The sequence below is a fragment of the Macaca nemestrina genome, chromosome 13 (assembly GCF_043159975.1).
Source record: "Macaca nemestrina isolate mMacNem1 chromosome 13, mMacNem.hap1, whole genome shotgun sequence".
NCBI classification, from domain to species: Eukaryota; Metazoa; Chordata; class Mammalia; order Primates; family Cercopithecidae; genus Macaca; species Macaca nemestrina.
Genome location: NC_092137.1, coordinates 71,821,617 through 71,839,234, shown reverse-complemented (window position 1 = coordinate 71,839,234; position 17,618 = coordinate 71,821,617). Strand labels below are relative to the sequence as shown.

Sequence of the window (17,618 nt, the reverse complement as noted above, 5' to 3'; positions counted from 1 at the left end):
AGCCAAGGACTCAGGGCCCACGGGTCTCAGATGTCCCAGGCCCCTCAGACCTGCCAAGCTACAAACAACACGGGGGTCATGTGCAGGGCCACAGGTAGAACCCAGAATCCTGGCCCACCCACCTCATCCAAAGTGGTGCCAACGTGGCACCATGAGTCATCCTGCAGGTGGGGCCTGGGGCCCTGGGGATGCCCTGGGGAACTCACCCAGTGGCTGCGGCCACCCCAGGCTGACCGTGCCCGTATGCGCCCCTCCAACCCCATTCTGTCCTCCCACCTCCAGACCACAGGCCAGCTTCCTCACAGATGCCTCAACACAGCCTGTCCCGAATGCCTCACCTCCCCCTCAACTGGCTCCTCCTCCTGCTGACTGTCTCAGAGCACGGCCCCCATGCCCACCTAGCCACCCTGGCCAGGACCAGGGGATCATTCTGAACCTTCCTGTGGCTGCCACATTCACCCCATCAAGTTCTGTCCATTACAGAGCAGCACTGCAAGGAGGTTCTGCCACTCACTAGGTGTGTGAATCTGGGCAAGTTAATCAGCCTTCCTCCCTGTGCCTCAGTTTCCTATCTGTAAAACAAGGGTCATTTACTTTTTTTTTTTTTTTTTTTGAGACAGAGTCTTGCTCTGTCACCCAGTCTGGAGTGTAGGGGCGTGATCTCAGCTCACTGCAACATCCACCTCCTGGGTTCAAGCAATTCTCCTGCCTCAGTCTCCCAAGTAGCTGGGATTACAGGCACCCGCCACCACACATGGCTAATTTTTGTATTTTTAGTAGAGATGGGGCCAGGCTGGTCTTGAACTCTTGACCTCAAGTGATCTGTCCACCTCAGTCTCCCAAAGTGCTGGGATTACAGCTGTGAGCCTCCACACCCAGCCTACTTTCTACTTCATAAGATTTCATGGTTGGTTAATAGCAGAGACCCTCAGGGCCACCCAGTTGGGCAACAGCCTCTCCTGCCACCTCCCCCACCCAGGAGGCAGCAGGCATTTCAGGCTTCTGTGCTTTTGCCTTGGCAGTCCCCTCTCCAAAGGCTAACTCCTGCTCCTCCCTCAAAGTCCACCACAGGCATCCCCTTCTCCAGGAAGCTTCCCTGAATTCAGTTAGTGGGAATGAGATGCACCTGCTTGGAGCTCCTACAGTGCACACCTCTAACTTCCTAACAGACTTTACCTCCTCTGCCCATTTTTTGCATCCAACCATCCCTGGAGGGCTGAAGTTGTACCTTTGTCAGTATGCTCTGGTTGTCTGGCACTGAGCCTGCCACGCTTCAGGAAGGTTGGGGGAAATGGGTGAATGGCCTATCTGGAATTCCACCGCTGGGCCGGGAGCATTTCTCTGGGGGTAATATTTCGATAAAGATATACTTCCTAACTGAACCATAAAAGATAGAAGGGATGCTACATCAGTGGCCATGGTTATCAGTTCTCTGATGCGTTCAGCAGGGCTGTACGGCCATGCTGAGGGAGGGGTGATGAGGCGTATAGGGGGCATAGAATACATTTGTGTATATTCACACATTTGCATATATTAACCCCGTGGAGAGCAGAGGGGTGACTATTTAAGTCCATTTAACAGCTGAGAAAACTAAAGTCCAGAGAAGAGAAGCTTCCCAAAGTCACAAAGTCAGATAAAGAGACCAGGAGCTAAGTCTCCTGACATTTCTTCTTCTGAGCAATAATTATGCTACCACTTATTAAATCTTTCCCAAGGGCCGGGCACTTTGTTTAGAAGATATTATAAAGTAGTTATTCTTCATGCCAGGTTGAAGTTGAGAAAACCAAGGGTCAGAACCCACGGGTGGCCCCCCAAAACCACATGGCAGTGGAGGAGATGTGAGATGCACCCCTCTGCTGGGCCTCCACACCCCGGGCCTTCTTTTCCTGAAGTCGACAATCAGCCGTGTCAATAGAAGGCTAAACAGAAACCATGATCCCCGACATGGCCTTGAGGGAATGAGGGGCGCCGTCACCCCACCCCCCAGCCAGCTCCTCCTGGAGATTCCATCAGGGAAATAAGAGGTCAGGGATCAGAGACACAATGCCCCCCATTCAGGTGAGCCGGCCGCCGGGCCCGCAGCTGCCGCTGCTGCAGGGAGATTTATGACCTGCTCTCAATGTCACCTTTTCAACTCCTGCGCTGGCTCCACCACCTTTGGACTCAGCACGGGCTGGACTGCTGGCCAAGCGTGGCTGGGAGACGTGCCATTGCTCACCGCCACACACGAGCACTCCCAGCGAAACAGGCCCAGTTGAGCCAGGAGAGGAGGGCACCAGGGGCGCCAGGTCCCCCCTACCTGCAGCCTGCGATGAGCTCATCCATCATCTGAGCCACCAGTGAGTCCACATCCTCCGTGGAGCACTGCGCCTTCAGGGCCAGGTGGACCTGCTCCAGGCCAGCTTCCTGTGGAAGGGGCAGGCAAGGGTCAGGTGTGTCACCACAGGGCAGAGGGTGCACGCTGGACCCAGCCCCTAGGCCCTGTCACTGCTACTGAACCAAAAAGGAGTGAACAGTTAGAGCAAAGAAGGCAGAGCCCAGGCCCAACAAACCAGGTTCTATCCTGACTCAAGAACCTTCCAAGGCTGCCCGTACCCAAATACATCCAAAGTCTCGTACCTGGAACTCCAGCCTCACATGTAGTCACAAGGAGCTCGGGGGCGGGGGCGGGGGCGGGGGTTCTGCAGACTTGGAAAGAACTTGATGGCTTCTGATTCCTCCCTGCCACCCTCAAAGCAGGCCTGGCTTCCCACAGGTGAGTGGCCCTCTCCGAGCCTGCTCTGGTTCCCCACCTGGAACCCTCTCTCCTTTCCAGATTCTACCACCCGATGAGGCTTAGACGAAGAGCACCCTCTTCCCAGGAGCAGTCCCGCCACCTCTAATCACAGGAACCTCCTTCCTCAAACTCCCGTGGCTGCTCATTCCCTGTGCTGCCTCCCAGGGAAACAGGCCCTTACCAAGCTTTTCTCCAGCCCTCTCCATGGGGCCTCAGCCCTGAGCTGAGAGGCCAAGGACTGTCCCTCAGCCCCCCACACGCCCCTCCCCGCCCACCGGCCTTCCTGAGCAAGGACGTGTACTCGGGATTTGGACTACCGGTCTCATAGAACTGGAAAGAACATGGTCCCTGCCCTCTTGGAGTCTGGAGTCTTGCTGTGAGCCAGTGATTGGCCCAGAAGGCAGAGTCTAGAGCTGTATGGCATCAACTCCACGTTCTCCCCATCTCAGCACTCGCTGGTCTCCTCTTTCCCCTAGAACTGCCAGTCTCTGGGAAGGTGGGGCCACCATGGCCTCCTTCCCTTCTCTGTCCACCTTTCCTTCAAGCCATGCTCACCTCCCCACCCACAGATATGCCCAGGCCTCTCCAGCCCCGCTTCCCTCCACCTGCTGATCCCAGCATGCTCCTGCAGTGGAGCCTGCACCTGTCTCCTGCATTTTCCCACCAGCTGTCCCCATCCACACCACAGAAACCCCTAGAGCCACTGCCAGGACCATCAGCTTCCCACTCAACCTCCTCACCTCCCTTGGCCTCTACACCTCTGCCCACCTGTGATTCTCCTCCATTCTGGCCAAGTGCCAGGACTGCAGCATCTATAGGGGCCTCCCCAGATGTCCCCTCCTCACCCCCAAAACAGAACCTGACCTCATATGCTCTGCTCTTCTCCCCAGCTTCCCAATTCCCCAGCCACCTGAGTTCCTCCTTATAGCCCTTCCTCAGCCCCAAATCCAGTTGGCCACCAAGGCCTTGTAGCTCAAGTCCTGCAATTTCCGCCCCCGCCCGAGGCCATCTCCTTCCCAGGGCTTGGTCACCCTCCCTCAGGCTCCTGCAATGGTGGCCTAGCTGGGTTCCCACCCCCCATCTGCTTGCACTGGACACAGCCCCCTCGCTGGCCTGTGATGCCTTCCTGACGCTCCTTGGCCACCCTCCCTGCTCTGAGCCCAACATCTCTCTGCCCCTGGAGTGTCACCTGTACCTAAGTTTAGAAAGCCCTGTATGAGAGGCACAAGTGAGCCTATGCCCTCCTTTAATAAACTGACTCCCTGAAGACAGAGCCAGCTCCTTGTTCACCTCTGGCCTCTAGCTTCTGGCTAGAAGTTTCTAGCATAAGCCCTTGCGTGCATTAAGAGTCCGAAGGCCTGTAATGAGTAAGTGAGCGAGAGCAAGGCCGTGCCCTGCTGCGTGACATAGGTTTTCTTTCTGCTCCCTTGCCCTGGGTCCCACTGCACACTGGAGCTGCCTCAGGTTGCTCACATCCCCTTTCTCCTCTTCCAAGCGTACAGGACAGGACCACAAGCCTGGTACTGCCAAGACACCGAGGACACCAACCATGAAGGTTAGTAGGCACAGCCATGTGTCAGTGTGTGCACCAGTGGATGGTGGTCTGAGACGCCCCGTGCAGCGGGGTAGCAGGTGCATGCACAGGCGTGTGCAGCTTTGGGCACGTTTTCACTCACCAGCCGGTCAGCAATCCCAAGCAGCTGGTTCTGAGTCTCAATTCTATGGCTGATGTCCTCCCAGTAGGATGACAGCACCACCACAGGTTTCACGTTGCCCCAGGGTAGGTAGTAGTAGTGGCACCCTGGAATGGAGAGACAGGCCTGAGCACTGTGCCAGGAGCGGAGGGAGGGTGGGATGGGGTGCTAAGAGTGCCAGCCTCCTGGGCACTCCAGGGCTAGGACTGGCAGAGCTGGGAAGGGGACCACACGTGGGAGAGAGACAGGCACCTGCTCACCCTTCCCCTCGAAGAACCCTCTTGGACACACGTGGAGTGACCCGTGTTGCCCAGTGTCCGAAAGAGGTGCCTGAGCTCTCTATGTGAGTTGAGCAGACAGCTGCAGCTCTCATTAGGGCTCCAGGGCCTGTCAAAACTGAGAAGTTGTTACAGCTGCCCTGGGAAACCCAAGGCCACACTCCCTAAAATGTCCAAACCAAGGCCGGCAGACTCCTTGAAATGAGCAGGATGGATCGGGGTCAATGCTGACCACAGCTGGTCCCAGGAGCTGCATCTGTGGGCACTAGTAGCAGGGCCCCTCGCCTGGGGGAGAGCAAGGGGACAGCTGGAACAGGTTGGCCAGGGCCAGGGTCTTTGAATAGCCTCCAGCAGCTTTCCGTGGGAGGCAGGATTTAAGGTGTGGCCCCCTGCTCTATGATCCTGTGATCGGGGTCCCAGCCAGGAGCACTGCCTCACCGTCAAAGACTGCACGGCTATACTGAGTGGTGGAGGCCAGCGGCAGGCAGGTCATGTCGAACTTGTTCCCATAGTTCCCGATGCTGACCTCAAACTGGATGGCGTCATCCACATCCTGCAGCATGGTGGCCGAGTAGAAGGCCGCAAACAGGGAGTACTTGCGCCTCCTAAGGTACTTCTGTGAGCAGAGAGTGGGCCAGAGGGTCACAGGAGAAGCAAAGAAAGGCACCCGGGCTAGGGAGGGGACATGTATCTGGCAGGCCCTGGCCATAGCCGGCACCCAATAGCTCCTGGCTGGACTGACGGGTGGCAAGTAGCCCAAGAAAGAAACAGCATCCAGATTTCATTGCTAACTGAACAAGCTCATTCCAGATCTGCGTGCGTCTGGCCATGTTTCCCTAATAAAAGCTGCTCCTCCAAGGTCAAGCTGCCCCTAATCCAAACCAGCAGCGATGGTACCACCACATCAGCTGAGTGGGGTCTCCCACTGGGCCCACAGGGGCAACCTGGAACTTCTCTGCCATTCAGAGGGGCTAAAGGCTCTAAGCCACCAGGCGCCTGCCCAGAGCTCCTGCCCCATGCCACTCAGGGTCTCCCCCTGAGCAGCCAGCTCTGCAGGACACACGGACTGCCACTGTCATGTGCCTGGGATGAAAGGGTCTCTTTGTCCCCTCCAGGCGCTGAGCATAGGGCGGGGACAGGGCAGGAACTCAATCCTATGATTGAGAGAAGAGGGGTCAGACAATTGGGTATTAGGTGAATGTAAACAGTAGCAACAGCTAGCACTTAGTAAGTGCTTACCGCATATGTGTATTAATTTCCTTAATTCTCACAACCATCTTATAAATATATTATTACAAGCTATATAATATAACTTTAAGTATAATATATCCCCACATTCCAGATAGGGAAACTGATGGAGCCTGTAAGTGCTGCAGCCAGAATTCAAACCAGAGCCATCTGACCACTGTGTCTAACAGCTTAAATCACCACACAGAGTCTGCACAGCTGCCTCCTGGACACAAGGCCAAGCTCCACCATTTGTTGCTCTGATATATCTGAGCCTGTTTCCTCATCTGTAAAATGGGGATAATAATAATAACAGCAGCCACCTCATGGTGTTGGGAGGAGTCAATAACAGCAGAGGTGTCAGCAGCACAGTGCCTGATACATGTTCAGTGCTTATTTGACTTAATAGTTATCCTTACATTATTATTATAAAATCACATCTCATTTTGCATCAAACTCTAGACTTTTGAAATATTTTCATTTATCTTCTCTGAGCCTCTGATCATCCCTCCAGGGAGGCAGGGGCAAGTGTTAATTTATTCCCACTTTACAGCTGAGACCTGAGGCCCAGAGAGGTAAAGGCACTATGCATGTAGGCAGAGCTGAGTCCTCCCTCTGCCATGACACCTCAAGGCCAGTCCAGTGTGGCCATCCCTTCCCCGCCCCGACACCCAGCTCCCACCAAGAGCCATGCCCCTCACCTCCACCCGGAGGATGTCATCTGCAGGAAGGTCCTCCACCTTCTGCTCACTGTGCTCCACCAGCTTGGTCTCCAGGGAAAGCAGAAGCCGGCCACGATAAGCCACACCTTCCCCCTGCCAGGGAGGTCAGGTCACCAGGAGCAGGGGAGACAGAGGGAAGGAGGGGAAGGAAAGGGGCACCCTCTGGCCCTGAGGTAGCTCATCTCCCAGGCACCCAGGAGGTCCCTGAGCCAACCTCATCTCTCTGCAGATGAGGAAGCATGGCCCAGAGAGTTCAGGGGATATGACAAGCCACCCAGATGGACAGTGCCAGATGCCAACCCAGAACAAAAGATGAAGAAAGAGAGACAGGGTCTGGGTCCTTCAGGGCGGGGAACATGGAAGGATCAGACTGGCACTCGGGAAAGGCAGCGTCAAGGGGCAGAAGGAGAATTCCCTGAGTGGGTGGCTGCCTGGTTGTGGGCCCCCAGGTAGGGTTGGAAGACTCTGCATACAGGCCTGGGCTCCTGAAGGACCTGGGCATCTGGCATCCTGCCCTTGCTAAGCAGGGCTCCAGCCGGCTCACCTTGCCTGTGTTGAGCTCTGCGTAGGGGTCCAGGAAGCCCGTGAACTCTCTGGGACTGCCATAGAGGTTGATGTAGCAGGGCCCAAAAGTGGGGAGGAAGCCCAGGTGGTCATCCACTGGGAGACACAAGTGGCAATCAGAGGGATCGGCCCAGTGGGGCTTCCCAATGCTCAACCCAGCCACCTTCCAGCCTGAGCCCACCCCTGACCCTCAGTTCCCCCCACATGCACCCGATGCAGCTCCTGTCAGTGTATAAAGACGAACGCCACGAGCGATAGCTCTCGTGCCCTCCCCTAAGTCTCTTTACTCCTCACCATCATGCTGAGATGCAATCATATTTTTATTATTTTTATTAGTCTCATTTTATAGATGAGGAAACTGAGGCTCAGAGATGCAAAGAAACACATGACTACAAGGTGGCAGGGCCCAGAATGGTGTCACCTCAAAGCCCATGCACTCAGCCAGCACACAAAGTTGGGGTTCAAGGCCCTCTACTGCTTGTGCCCCTCCCCAGCCCCACCCCATCAAGTCCTGCATCTGCTCTCCATCCTACGCTTCTATAGGCACTGTAGGCCCTGCAGCCAGTGGGGAGGACCTAAGAGGTCCCAGAGCCCGGTAACAAGAGAAACCATCTCCCAGGAGGCCAGGGATGGAGCCCAGCTAGACGTTCCTCCTCCCTAGGGCAGCCGCCAGGCACATACCCCCTGCCCTAATGGCCTTGCCTCATCCCAGAATCTCCTCCACACACACACACACATTGTGCAAAGAACATTTTTTAACAGAGCAGGTCAGAGCAGAGAGAATTACACTCCTGAAGAGGGGAAATCTCTCCACATCCTTTCCATCCTTTTTTGGAGGCTCTCTTTTGCTAACATCATTTTCCAGCTCACAACTGAGTTTCCCAATGGGACTTTACTGGCCATACCCTGAAAACCCTAAAATGCCACACTGTCCCTTTCAGAGGAATGGGGAAGAGGTTGTTTCCAAAATACCAAAAGTGGAAAGCAGGGCCAGAGACGGGAACCCTCTGGAATGACCCAATCAGTCCACACAAGAATGAGCCAAAGTAGGCACAAAACAAATGGCCTCAGCAGAGAAGTGTTTGAGCCAGACCTAAGGTCATGCACTGCGAGTCCAGCCCCTGCCGAGACCCTAGGGATGAGGGAGGAGCCAGGACAGGGAGGGACCAGAAGGCTGGAGCCTCACCTCCCTTCTCAGCCAGGGGCCACCCCACCTCCTTCAACACCTTCCCTCTCCTAGACCCCAGCACAGACAGGGCACTGGCCTTCAGGAGAGGTGAGAGGCCCAGGTAGATGGGCTAACAGGAGCATTACTAATTATTTGTGTTAATCATCTCAATTATGATTTACCTTGAGGATTTCAACTCCAAGAGTTTTTAACTCCTCTTGGCCTCCTCCTGGCCCCTGAAACACCTCACACTCCCCTTGCCCCACTCCAGACCCCCATGCCTGCCCCTACCCCTCACTACCAGACAGAGGGGTCTAACTGGAGCATCGGCCCAAGCCTATCCCATTTAGGAAGGGTTGGGGAAAATGGGAGGAAATTGGCCCTTAAAGCATTCCAGACGATTTACATGCTCTACAGAGGCTGAGAGGCGACAGCAAATGTAAGTCCAGAGACTTACATTTGTGGGGGAACCTCAGTCCCACCTCAGGCAAATCAAAAACCCCCATGCCTCCAGCACCCTCGCCCCTCTAACCGAAACCCAAGGCCCCGCTCCCCTGGTTGTCCCCAAGGTGACAGCAACGTACGGTCTGAGGCTTTCGAAGGCTTGACGGCACCTGCAGTCTCCTCTGAAGCGTAAAGAAATGGAAAAGGGGTTAGGGTGGGCATGGCTGGGAGAAGTACTGGTTACATGAACAGGCTGTGGATGGAGAGCTGGCAGACAGACAGATGGAAAGACAGCTCCAGGCTGTGAAACAGATGCAGCCCGAGGCCCCACCCTCTGCCCAGCTGTAAATTTATCATAAACTAAATCATCACGGCCCCTCCAGACGCAGCCCCCAACACCCCATGAGCCCTAGGGGTCCCACTTGGCCTGCCCATCACTCTGTGTGTTCCGTTTGCCGGACCCGAAATTTGATTCAATACACTCAAGGAATAATTCAGAAAAGAAAATGTGCTTTTCCATATGATAGCCAGATAAGTGAGGGGAACAAAGTACAGACACAACGGAAGGGTGGGGAGACACAAAAGGGCCAGAGCTAGGAAGCGAGGCACTCCCCACACTCCAAGCCCACAGGCAGGTCGCACTTGGAACCAGGCGCACTGAGCAGGGACATTTCAAGGCACAACATCTCCACCTAGTGGCCATGTCCAGAATCACCCCTGAAGGCTCCACGTTGCATGTTCACAACAGCAGGCACTGGCATCTAGCTTCTGACACAGGCCGCTTCCAGGGAAGCACAGAGCCAGACGCTGTCCACAAGCTGAACACGCTACACACTTGGGTGTGCCCCTAAATGTTGGTAAGGAATGTCTAGAAATAAGAAAAGCAAGGAAGGAAATGCTCTGGCACACATATGGACTCTGAATCTGTCCCTCACTGCTAGGCAGGTACACAATGCCGCCAAGGAAGCGGACACCCCTCGGTCTTCCTCCACTGTCCTCTCTGATTTCTGCCTCTTCCCAAATCTGACCTTCCCATTCTCCTTCTGCAACAGCAAAGTGTGACGCAGTCTGAGGTCACGTGCCCACCCGGGACGTGGTTAGTGAACTTGCTGATTACTTCCCTTCCTCGTTTACCTTTACCTGTTGCTGTCCTCCAGGAAACACTTCTTTTCCCCTAGCCCTGTGACTGCAGTCAGAAGTCAAGGGTTGAGGAAAACTTTGTGAAGGAAGAGTGCACAAAGACACAGAGAGAAAGAGTGGAGAAGAGAGAAGGCAGCATGGCCGTCCGGAGTGAGGACAGGGCAGAGGCAGCAAGGAGGGCCCGGCCCAGCCCCTCGGCCCTCCTCAGCCAGGCCTCAGCTACAAACATCAGCTGGCAGACACCAGGGCTGCATAAATCATAATTCATGGCCACCTTCATCTCCAAAGCAAGAGGTTTCCTTCCATGGGCAAGCCAGGGCTCTGCTCGTGGGGAGATTTCTGCAACAGCGAGAGGGCCAACACAGGCACAGCTGCAGGCCCAAGGAGAGCAGTGGCCAGGGACCACCGGAAGGAAACAGATCCCATTTTAAGCTCCTTCTAAATGATTACTAACAGGCCTGGCCTGTTATCTTGGGCTAATGAGGCCAAGGTCACAGTTCCAACCCCCCATGTGCTTCTTACAGAGGCAAAGTTGGCTTCCCACCCAGACTGATTTTGAATTCTGGCTGCAGACTGGTGCCCAGCCCAGATGCAGAAGTCCCCCTAATCCCATCGGCCATCTGACCAACACATGCCTCTGGTGGCTCAGAGGACCAAGTGGGTAACTGCAGAGCAGCCTGCCTCCCAACCACACCTTTTCATTAATTCACCCTTTCTTTCTTTTCTTTTCTTTTCTTTCTTTCTTTCTTTTTATTTATTTAGACAGTGTCTCACTCTTGTCACCCAGGCTGGAGCACAGCGGCATGATCTCGGCTCACTGCAACCTCCACCTCCCAGGTTCAAGTGATTCTCCTGCCTCAGCCTCCCAAGTAGCTAGGATTACAGGCGCCCACCACCATGCTGGGCTATTTTTTGTATTTTTAGCAGAGATGGGGTTTCACTATGTTGACCAGGCTGGTCTCGAACTCCTGAACTCAGGTGATCCACCCACCTCGGCCTCCCAAAGTGCTGGGATTACAGGTGTGAGTCACTGCACCCAACCTAATTCACACATTCTTTCATTCATTTGTTCATTCAGCAAACCTAACCAGGTGCAGGAGGAGGCACTGGGAATATGCAATAAGACACGGCCCTGCTGATGTCTTAGGTCAATGACTCCTGACTTGGGGGCGGATCACAGTCTCTGGGTGTGAAGGCCCATCCTGGGCTCTCGCCCCTGTGTCTGCAGACAGTTCAAGGGCACAGTGACTAGTGAAGCCACCCAAGACAAGGCCTCTATTTCGTCCACATCACCCTTCTGCCAACACACAAGTATTTTATTGTGTTTTCCCTCAGTCCAGAGAGCTGGGGCTATGGAAGTCCAAAACACAGATGAATGCTCCCAGTTCTGTGACCCGAGCAACAAAGCTCAGCTGCCTCACCTGGGGGAAGCTGAAGGAGATAGAGAGCAGGACCTCCTAGCCCAGTGAGCCACAAGTCCCAGCCCTGCACACAGTCCCTGGGAGGTGCATGAAGAAGCTGAGGCCGTCACCTGCAGTCTGCCCCGCCAGCTCCCTCTGCCTCTCGGCACATCCCCAAGCCCACGGCGGCTGGCTGCCTGACTCTCACTTGCGCCAGGCAAGAGGAGAAACTGAAAACTGCTGGGAAATCAGCATCATCTACATTCCAGAGACGAAAGGAGACTAACTTTGGATTTCTTAGCTATGGAAAACACTAAGATACAAGTGCTATTTATGGAGCATGAGTTTCCTATGTATAAAGTTATGAAAGAATCTGTGTACATTTCACAGAGCTCATGTGCCTATTACCTTTCAAAAGACCTGCAGCTTCTAAGGAAAGCACTCTTTTTTAAAAAACAAAATTCTTACTTAATACTTCAGAGCACAGGGTCCAAGGAACACTCTAGTGTGCCCAGGCAAACTTGTGGGCAGAGGTGTTTAAGAGGTTAGTGTTAGGTCTTGTCCTCACTGGAAACAAAAACAAAAACAGAAAAACAAAAACTCCTAGTTGAACCAAATCATCTGGTGAACCCTGAGGCGGGGAAATACAGAGAAAGAACTTGTTTTTACAGTTCAGTTTCATTTGGGCTTTGAGAGCAGTGAGGAAATACAAGTGTTGTCTATCGCCCCAATGGGCTAGAAGCCCACAACGTGGAGAAACAACATAAAAAAGGGCTGGAAGGAAAGTTGGAGCGACGCGTTCCGAGGGGGCTGCGCGCAGGTCAGGGAGGCTTGGCAGGAGCAAGGCAAGGGCCGGACCTCAAGGCCGGAGAGAGGCCCTGGCCCCAGAAAGGGACCCACCTCTGCAGGAACGGGTCGGCAGGGTCCGAGAGTCATCAAAGACAGCTCCAGTTGGATGCACAAGTTTAACTCTTTTACTGCCACTTAGATCTAGCTATTTAACTGCATGTTCAAAACCGGTTAGCTGGTTGCAAGAAGATTCTCATTTATTTCCAGAACCATCGGTGATGGAAGGTGGGCCCAACTTTGAATGCCTTCCGAAGCACGCTGGGTTGCCTGTGACCTGAGCGCCATCTAGTGACCACATAAACATCTTTCTTGCCTTCCCACCAACACACACTTGTGGACACAGAGAAAAGTGAGGGCTCACACAGCACAGAAATGAAGGTAGGTCGGAGGATGCGAACTCTCCGTCAGGGGGCTGGCGACAAGCACGGCTGCAGCCTCGTGAAACACGACTGTCGGAAAACAGTCAGAAATGCCCCACTGTGCCTCCACCAGTGTCTGCCCCTGGAATCAGAGACAGAGACAGTGCCAGCCAGAAAACTGAAGAAGAGGTTCCTTCCATACCAAGAGTGCTGACCTGTGAGGTGACCCTCTGACTGCATTACCACCCCCAGATCTCTCTACCTGTTCGGGAAGACAGCCCTTCTCAGAAACTATCTGAACAGCAATAAGTGAAGGGGCGGGGCCACATCCCGGAACACATTGTTCCCCCAGCGAGGAAGGGAGGGGCTGGGGCAGGAAGAGCAGGTTTGCAGTGCCTGCAGGAAGGTCGTTTCTGGGACTAGTCCAAAGTCCCAACAAGGAAATCAGAAGGCAGAGAGCAGCTAGATGTGGAAGCTCAGGGAGGGTGCCTGGGAGTTTACTGTACAATTCTCTACTTTTGCGTGTACTTGAAATTTTCTGTAATTAAAAGTTGCCCTTTAAATGTTTCAGAGAACTCAGCAAAACCAGTCTTTTCATTTCTTTCTTGCCACATGGCCTTGGCATATGTCATCACCTCTGCCTGGAACTCTTTCCTACCTGCTCCTCACATGCCGGTGGCTTCCCCTCTGGCAGCCTAAGACACCTCCTCCTAGAAGCCTTCCTTGACTCCATCAGGCAGAAACAGCTCTCCTCTACTCTCTTATTCTCTTTCACCATGCATGTCCTTTTCTTCGAGGGCACTTAACACAACTTATACCCATATATTTATTTGTCTGCTTGTTTGTGGCCTGTCAGAACTCTAAGTTCCCCGACGGTGTGACCAAGAATATTTTGTTGAACCCTCTATGCCCACCCCCTGACACAAGGCATATGTTCAATAAACATCTCCTAAAAGAATGAAGTGAATGGAAAACAATATCAGGTATATGCCTCTGATAGCTGCCTACATTTACAGAAGGACATGAGGACATCAAGCAGCTAGAAGTCTAAGTTAACAATGTCTTGCTTAAAAACGATGTAACATTTGGAAGGCCAAGGCGGGTGGATCACCTCAGGTCAGAAACTCCTCAGGTCAGGAGTTTGAGACCAGCCTGGCCAACATGGTGAAACCCTGTCTCTACTAAAAATATAAAATATTAGCCGGGTACGGTGGCAGGCACCTGTAATCGTGGCTCCTTGGGAGGCTGAGGCAGGAGAATCGCTTGAACCCGGGAGGCAGAAGTTGCACTGAGCCAAGATCACACCACCACTGCACTCCAGGCTGGGCGAAAAGAGCAAAACTCTTTCTCAAAAAAAAAAAAAGGAACATTTTAAAAAATGGTATATCCAGTCTCCTCTCCTAGAGGTCTCCTAGAGATCTAGAATCTGGAGATGATCTCCAACTTCAAGAGCACTGGGTAGAGTCGGCCAGAAACTGGGCATGTTAACCTGTCCTCCAGCTAAAGATCTCAGCAGGTGGATGAACAGAGAAAGACCCACACACCCTATCTGTGGGAGATACCAACACTGAACAGATCTTGCGGGAGAGTGAATAAAGCAGGGAGAGGGCAGAGAGCCAACCAGGATATGGAAACTGCATCCGTAAGATTCAGGAAAGCATTCACCTGCATATTGCAGAAAATGATTGGGAATCCTCAGTAGAGTACAAGAAGATGTAGTTTTTGTGGAACAAAGCAGAACTGCCGGCAGAGAACAGACAAGGAGCAAAGAAGTAAAGGAAAATATAAAAGGGGTGACAGGGGAAAAAGAAAGCTTGACAAGAACCTACAAATGCAATAGCCCATTTTAAACCACGTACGAAGCAGTAAAAGGCAGAATTGGTACAGAAAAAAAAATCAGATTAGCAACATAGACAGCCCATCTTAATGATAAAAACAGCAAATGTTACTTTAGGGTTATTGTGTACCAGACTTTATAAGAACCTTACCTTTATAATCTCATGATTTTTACAACCGCCTCGTGAGGGTTGGGACTTGCAAGAGCCCCATTTTACGGAGACTGGAGCAACTCACTCAGTTACAAAGAAGCAGAGCCAAGAGCATTTGAACCCAAGTTGGCCAGCTGGAGAGCTGGAGCTCTCCCCACTCCCCCACTCTGCCTTCAGCTGTCCATGGCATAATGTTGGAATTTTTAAAAAAACAATCCTCCACCCAGATTTAAGAATTCATCATGTCTCAGACAAAATTCAATGGAAAGTGTCCTTTACCAAGAAAGATTAAAATAATTTTCTAAACTATCAGAAAAAAGATAAATTCCTATGAGCAGCGTCTAGTCAGGAAAAAAATAGACTAACTATGAAAGAATCAAATTGAACTGCTCTCAGAAAACACACAAAAATAAATTCAAAATAGATCAAATGTTTAAATGTTAAAAAAAATAATAGAATTAAATACAACCTTAGGGTCTGCTGAACCTTAGGGTTTGAGCATGACACAGAAGGCAGAAACCATACTTTCATTATTTAAATGGGAAATTTTTAAAATAAAGACAAGAAGCTAGAAAGTTAAAGAAGGAAACAATAAAATCAGTCTAAAGAGAGTTAAAGAGTGCAAAGATTAAAAGTCCAATAAAGTTTTAAAATAAACTTCTAACCAGCTAATCAAGAAAAAAAAAAAACTCAAATATGTAACATTAGAAATAAGAAAAAGGAAAACACCACAGGTAGAAAGAATTATTCAATTTATAAAAATTTGCTCTGTGCAACACTATGCAAACAAATTAGACCTCAATGTAATGGATGCTTTTCTAGGAAAATATAAATTATCAAAATTGACCAGAGTAAAAGCAGCAAACTAAAAATAACAATCATCACAGGAGAAATTGAAAAGCTTTTAAAGAGCTATTACTATACCCACTCAAAAAGGGCACCCAGCCCATATGGTTTTATGGGTGAATTATTTCAAACCCTCAAAAGACTGTATTCTTATGTTATATAAACTATTCCAGATGTTAGAGAAGACTTTAAATCTTTACAATTAATTTTACAAAGCCAGCATAACCCAGATATCAAAACCAAAGAAATAATAAGCAGACATACCAGTTGAAGATAACAGAGAAACAGGCCCAAGAACACATTTAGGAATTTAGTAGGTGATAAAGGCAGCATTTTGAAATATAGGGAAAAGATTACTCAAAATACAGTGTTTGTATCACCAAAGAACAATTTTGAAAAAAGTAATGCTAGATCCCCGCCTTATTCCCTAAGGAAAAGACTAACAGATTTGGCTACATAAAAATTTCAAGTTTCTATAGGTCAAAAACTATTAATTGGTAAAATAAAGCCAACAAGAGTTATTTACTACATATATGACAGAGGAAAAGTTAATATCCATATATATACAGAACTCTTACAAAACTATGAGAAAAAGATAAACATTTCTTCATATAGGCCAAGAACATAAATAGGACATTTATAATACAATGAATATAAATTATACAAACATGTTATATATAAATATAAAATAATTATTTAAATATATTCAAATTGAAATCATCAACTTCTCCAGCTATCAATAAAATGAAAATTAAGGCAACAGTGAAATACCATTTTCACCTATCAAATTAACAAAGTTCTTTTTTTAATATTATTTTACCCTGTGTTGGGGAGGGCATAGCAAAATAAGCCTAGGGACATGATAAGCGTATAAAATAGTCCAGTCTTTCTGAAGGGCAATTTTGATAAATATCAAAAGCCTTAAAAATGTTGAAATCCTAGGCCAGGTGCAGTGGCTCATGCCTGTAATCCCAGCACTTTGGGAGGCGGAGGTGGGCGGATCACAAAGCCAGGAGTTCGAGACCAGCCTGGCCAACGTGGTAAAACCCTGTCTCTACTAAAAATACAAAGATTAGCTGGGCGTGGTGGTGTGCACCTGTAGTCCCAGCTACTCGGGTGGCTGAGGCAGGAGACTTGCTCGAATCGGGGAGGTGGAGGTTGCAGTGAGCCGAGTTTGGGCCACTGCACTCCAGCCTGGCGACAGAGTGAGACTCCATCTCAAAAAAAAAAAAAAAAAAAGTTGAAATCTTTTCCAATTTTAGCTATTTATCCAAAAGGAAACTCATGAATTATATAAAGATTCAGCTACAGAAATATTCATTGCCAATTTAGTTGCTTATAATGTGGAAAATTTTGAAAACACCTACATGTTCATCATCAACTAGTTAACATGGATCATGATACATTCACGTAATGGAATATGTGTATTCATTTAAAATTGTATTATAGAAGAACATTTAATAACAGGAAAAGATATCTATGTTGTATTGTCAAGTATCAAAAAGCAATTTTCAAAACAATTTGTTCTAATGTATATATATACATATCTATATATGAAATACACACATCTTACATGCATGTACAGATATATACACACATACCGAAAGGTCTCGGAGTGCTAATAGTTCTGGCTGGAGGGGTGGGCTTATGGGTCATTTCAGGTAAATTTTATATTCTTTCAGATTATTTCTTTATTTAAAATTTTACAAAATGATGATGAGTTACTTCTTTAATAGACCAATAAGATCTATTTCAGTAGCTTTTGAAACCGCTAGAGCACAGTCAGCCAATGCAGGACCTGACGGATGGCATGGCCACAGCCAGCCAATGTTCTCTGCAGGAGTGAATTATCCTCTTTGTGCCCTTCAGTGGCATATCCCACAATCCAAGTGTGGAGAACCCTAAATGTCTGCAAGACCTCTCTTTCATTGCCAGAGCCCTTCTCAGTGGAAAATGGGCAACGAAGGCCTTATCATCTCCCCTTTTCTGCAAACTCTCAAAGGTAGAGGTATAAGCTGGATAGAGGGGGGACAGGGGAGAGCACAGGGGGTCAAAGGGCAGAACGAAGAGGAAACATACCTTCTATGTCTCCTCCAGGGGCAGAGATTTTCGACATACTCAGGTCGGCGGTAGCCACGATGTCATTGTGAGTGAGGCGATCCC

General features: G+C 50.3%; 1 protein-coding gene across 23 annotated transcripts in view; it reads right to left on the bottom strand.

Moving 5' to 3' along the window:
• The window catches only part of LOC105465246 (dysferlin), a 233,762-nt gene that overhangs the window by 127,799 nt on the left and 88,345 nt on the right, over nucleotides 1–17,618 (bottom strand). For 14 of the 23 annotated variants that reach the window (XM_071076889.1, XM_071076895.1, XM_011713556.3 and 11 more), the window contains 7 exons: nucleotides 17,535–17,617; nucleotides 9,014–9,055; nucleotides 7,242–7,357; nucleotides 6,677–6,790; nucleotides 5,187–5,364; nucleotides 4,453–4,577; nucleotides 2,300–2,406 (listed from right to left, as the gene is read on the bottom strand). In XM_071076889.1, the coding sequence (XP_070932990.1) occupies nucleotides 2,300–2,406; nucleotides 4,453–4,577; nucleotides 5,187–5,364; nucleotides 6,677–6,790; nucleotides 7,242–7,357; nucleotides 9,014–9,055; nucleotides 17,535–17,617 (765 nt within the window). The remainder of the gene's footprint in view (nucleotides 1–2,299; nucleotides 2,407–4,452; nucleotides 4,578–5,186; nucleotides 5,365–6,676; nucleotides 6,791–7,241; nucleotides 7,358–9,013; nucleotides 9,056–17,534; nucleotide 17,618) is intronic. The other 9 variants (XM_011713554.3, XM_011713561.3, XM_011713563.3 and 6 more) reach the window with 1 other exon arrangement.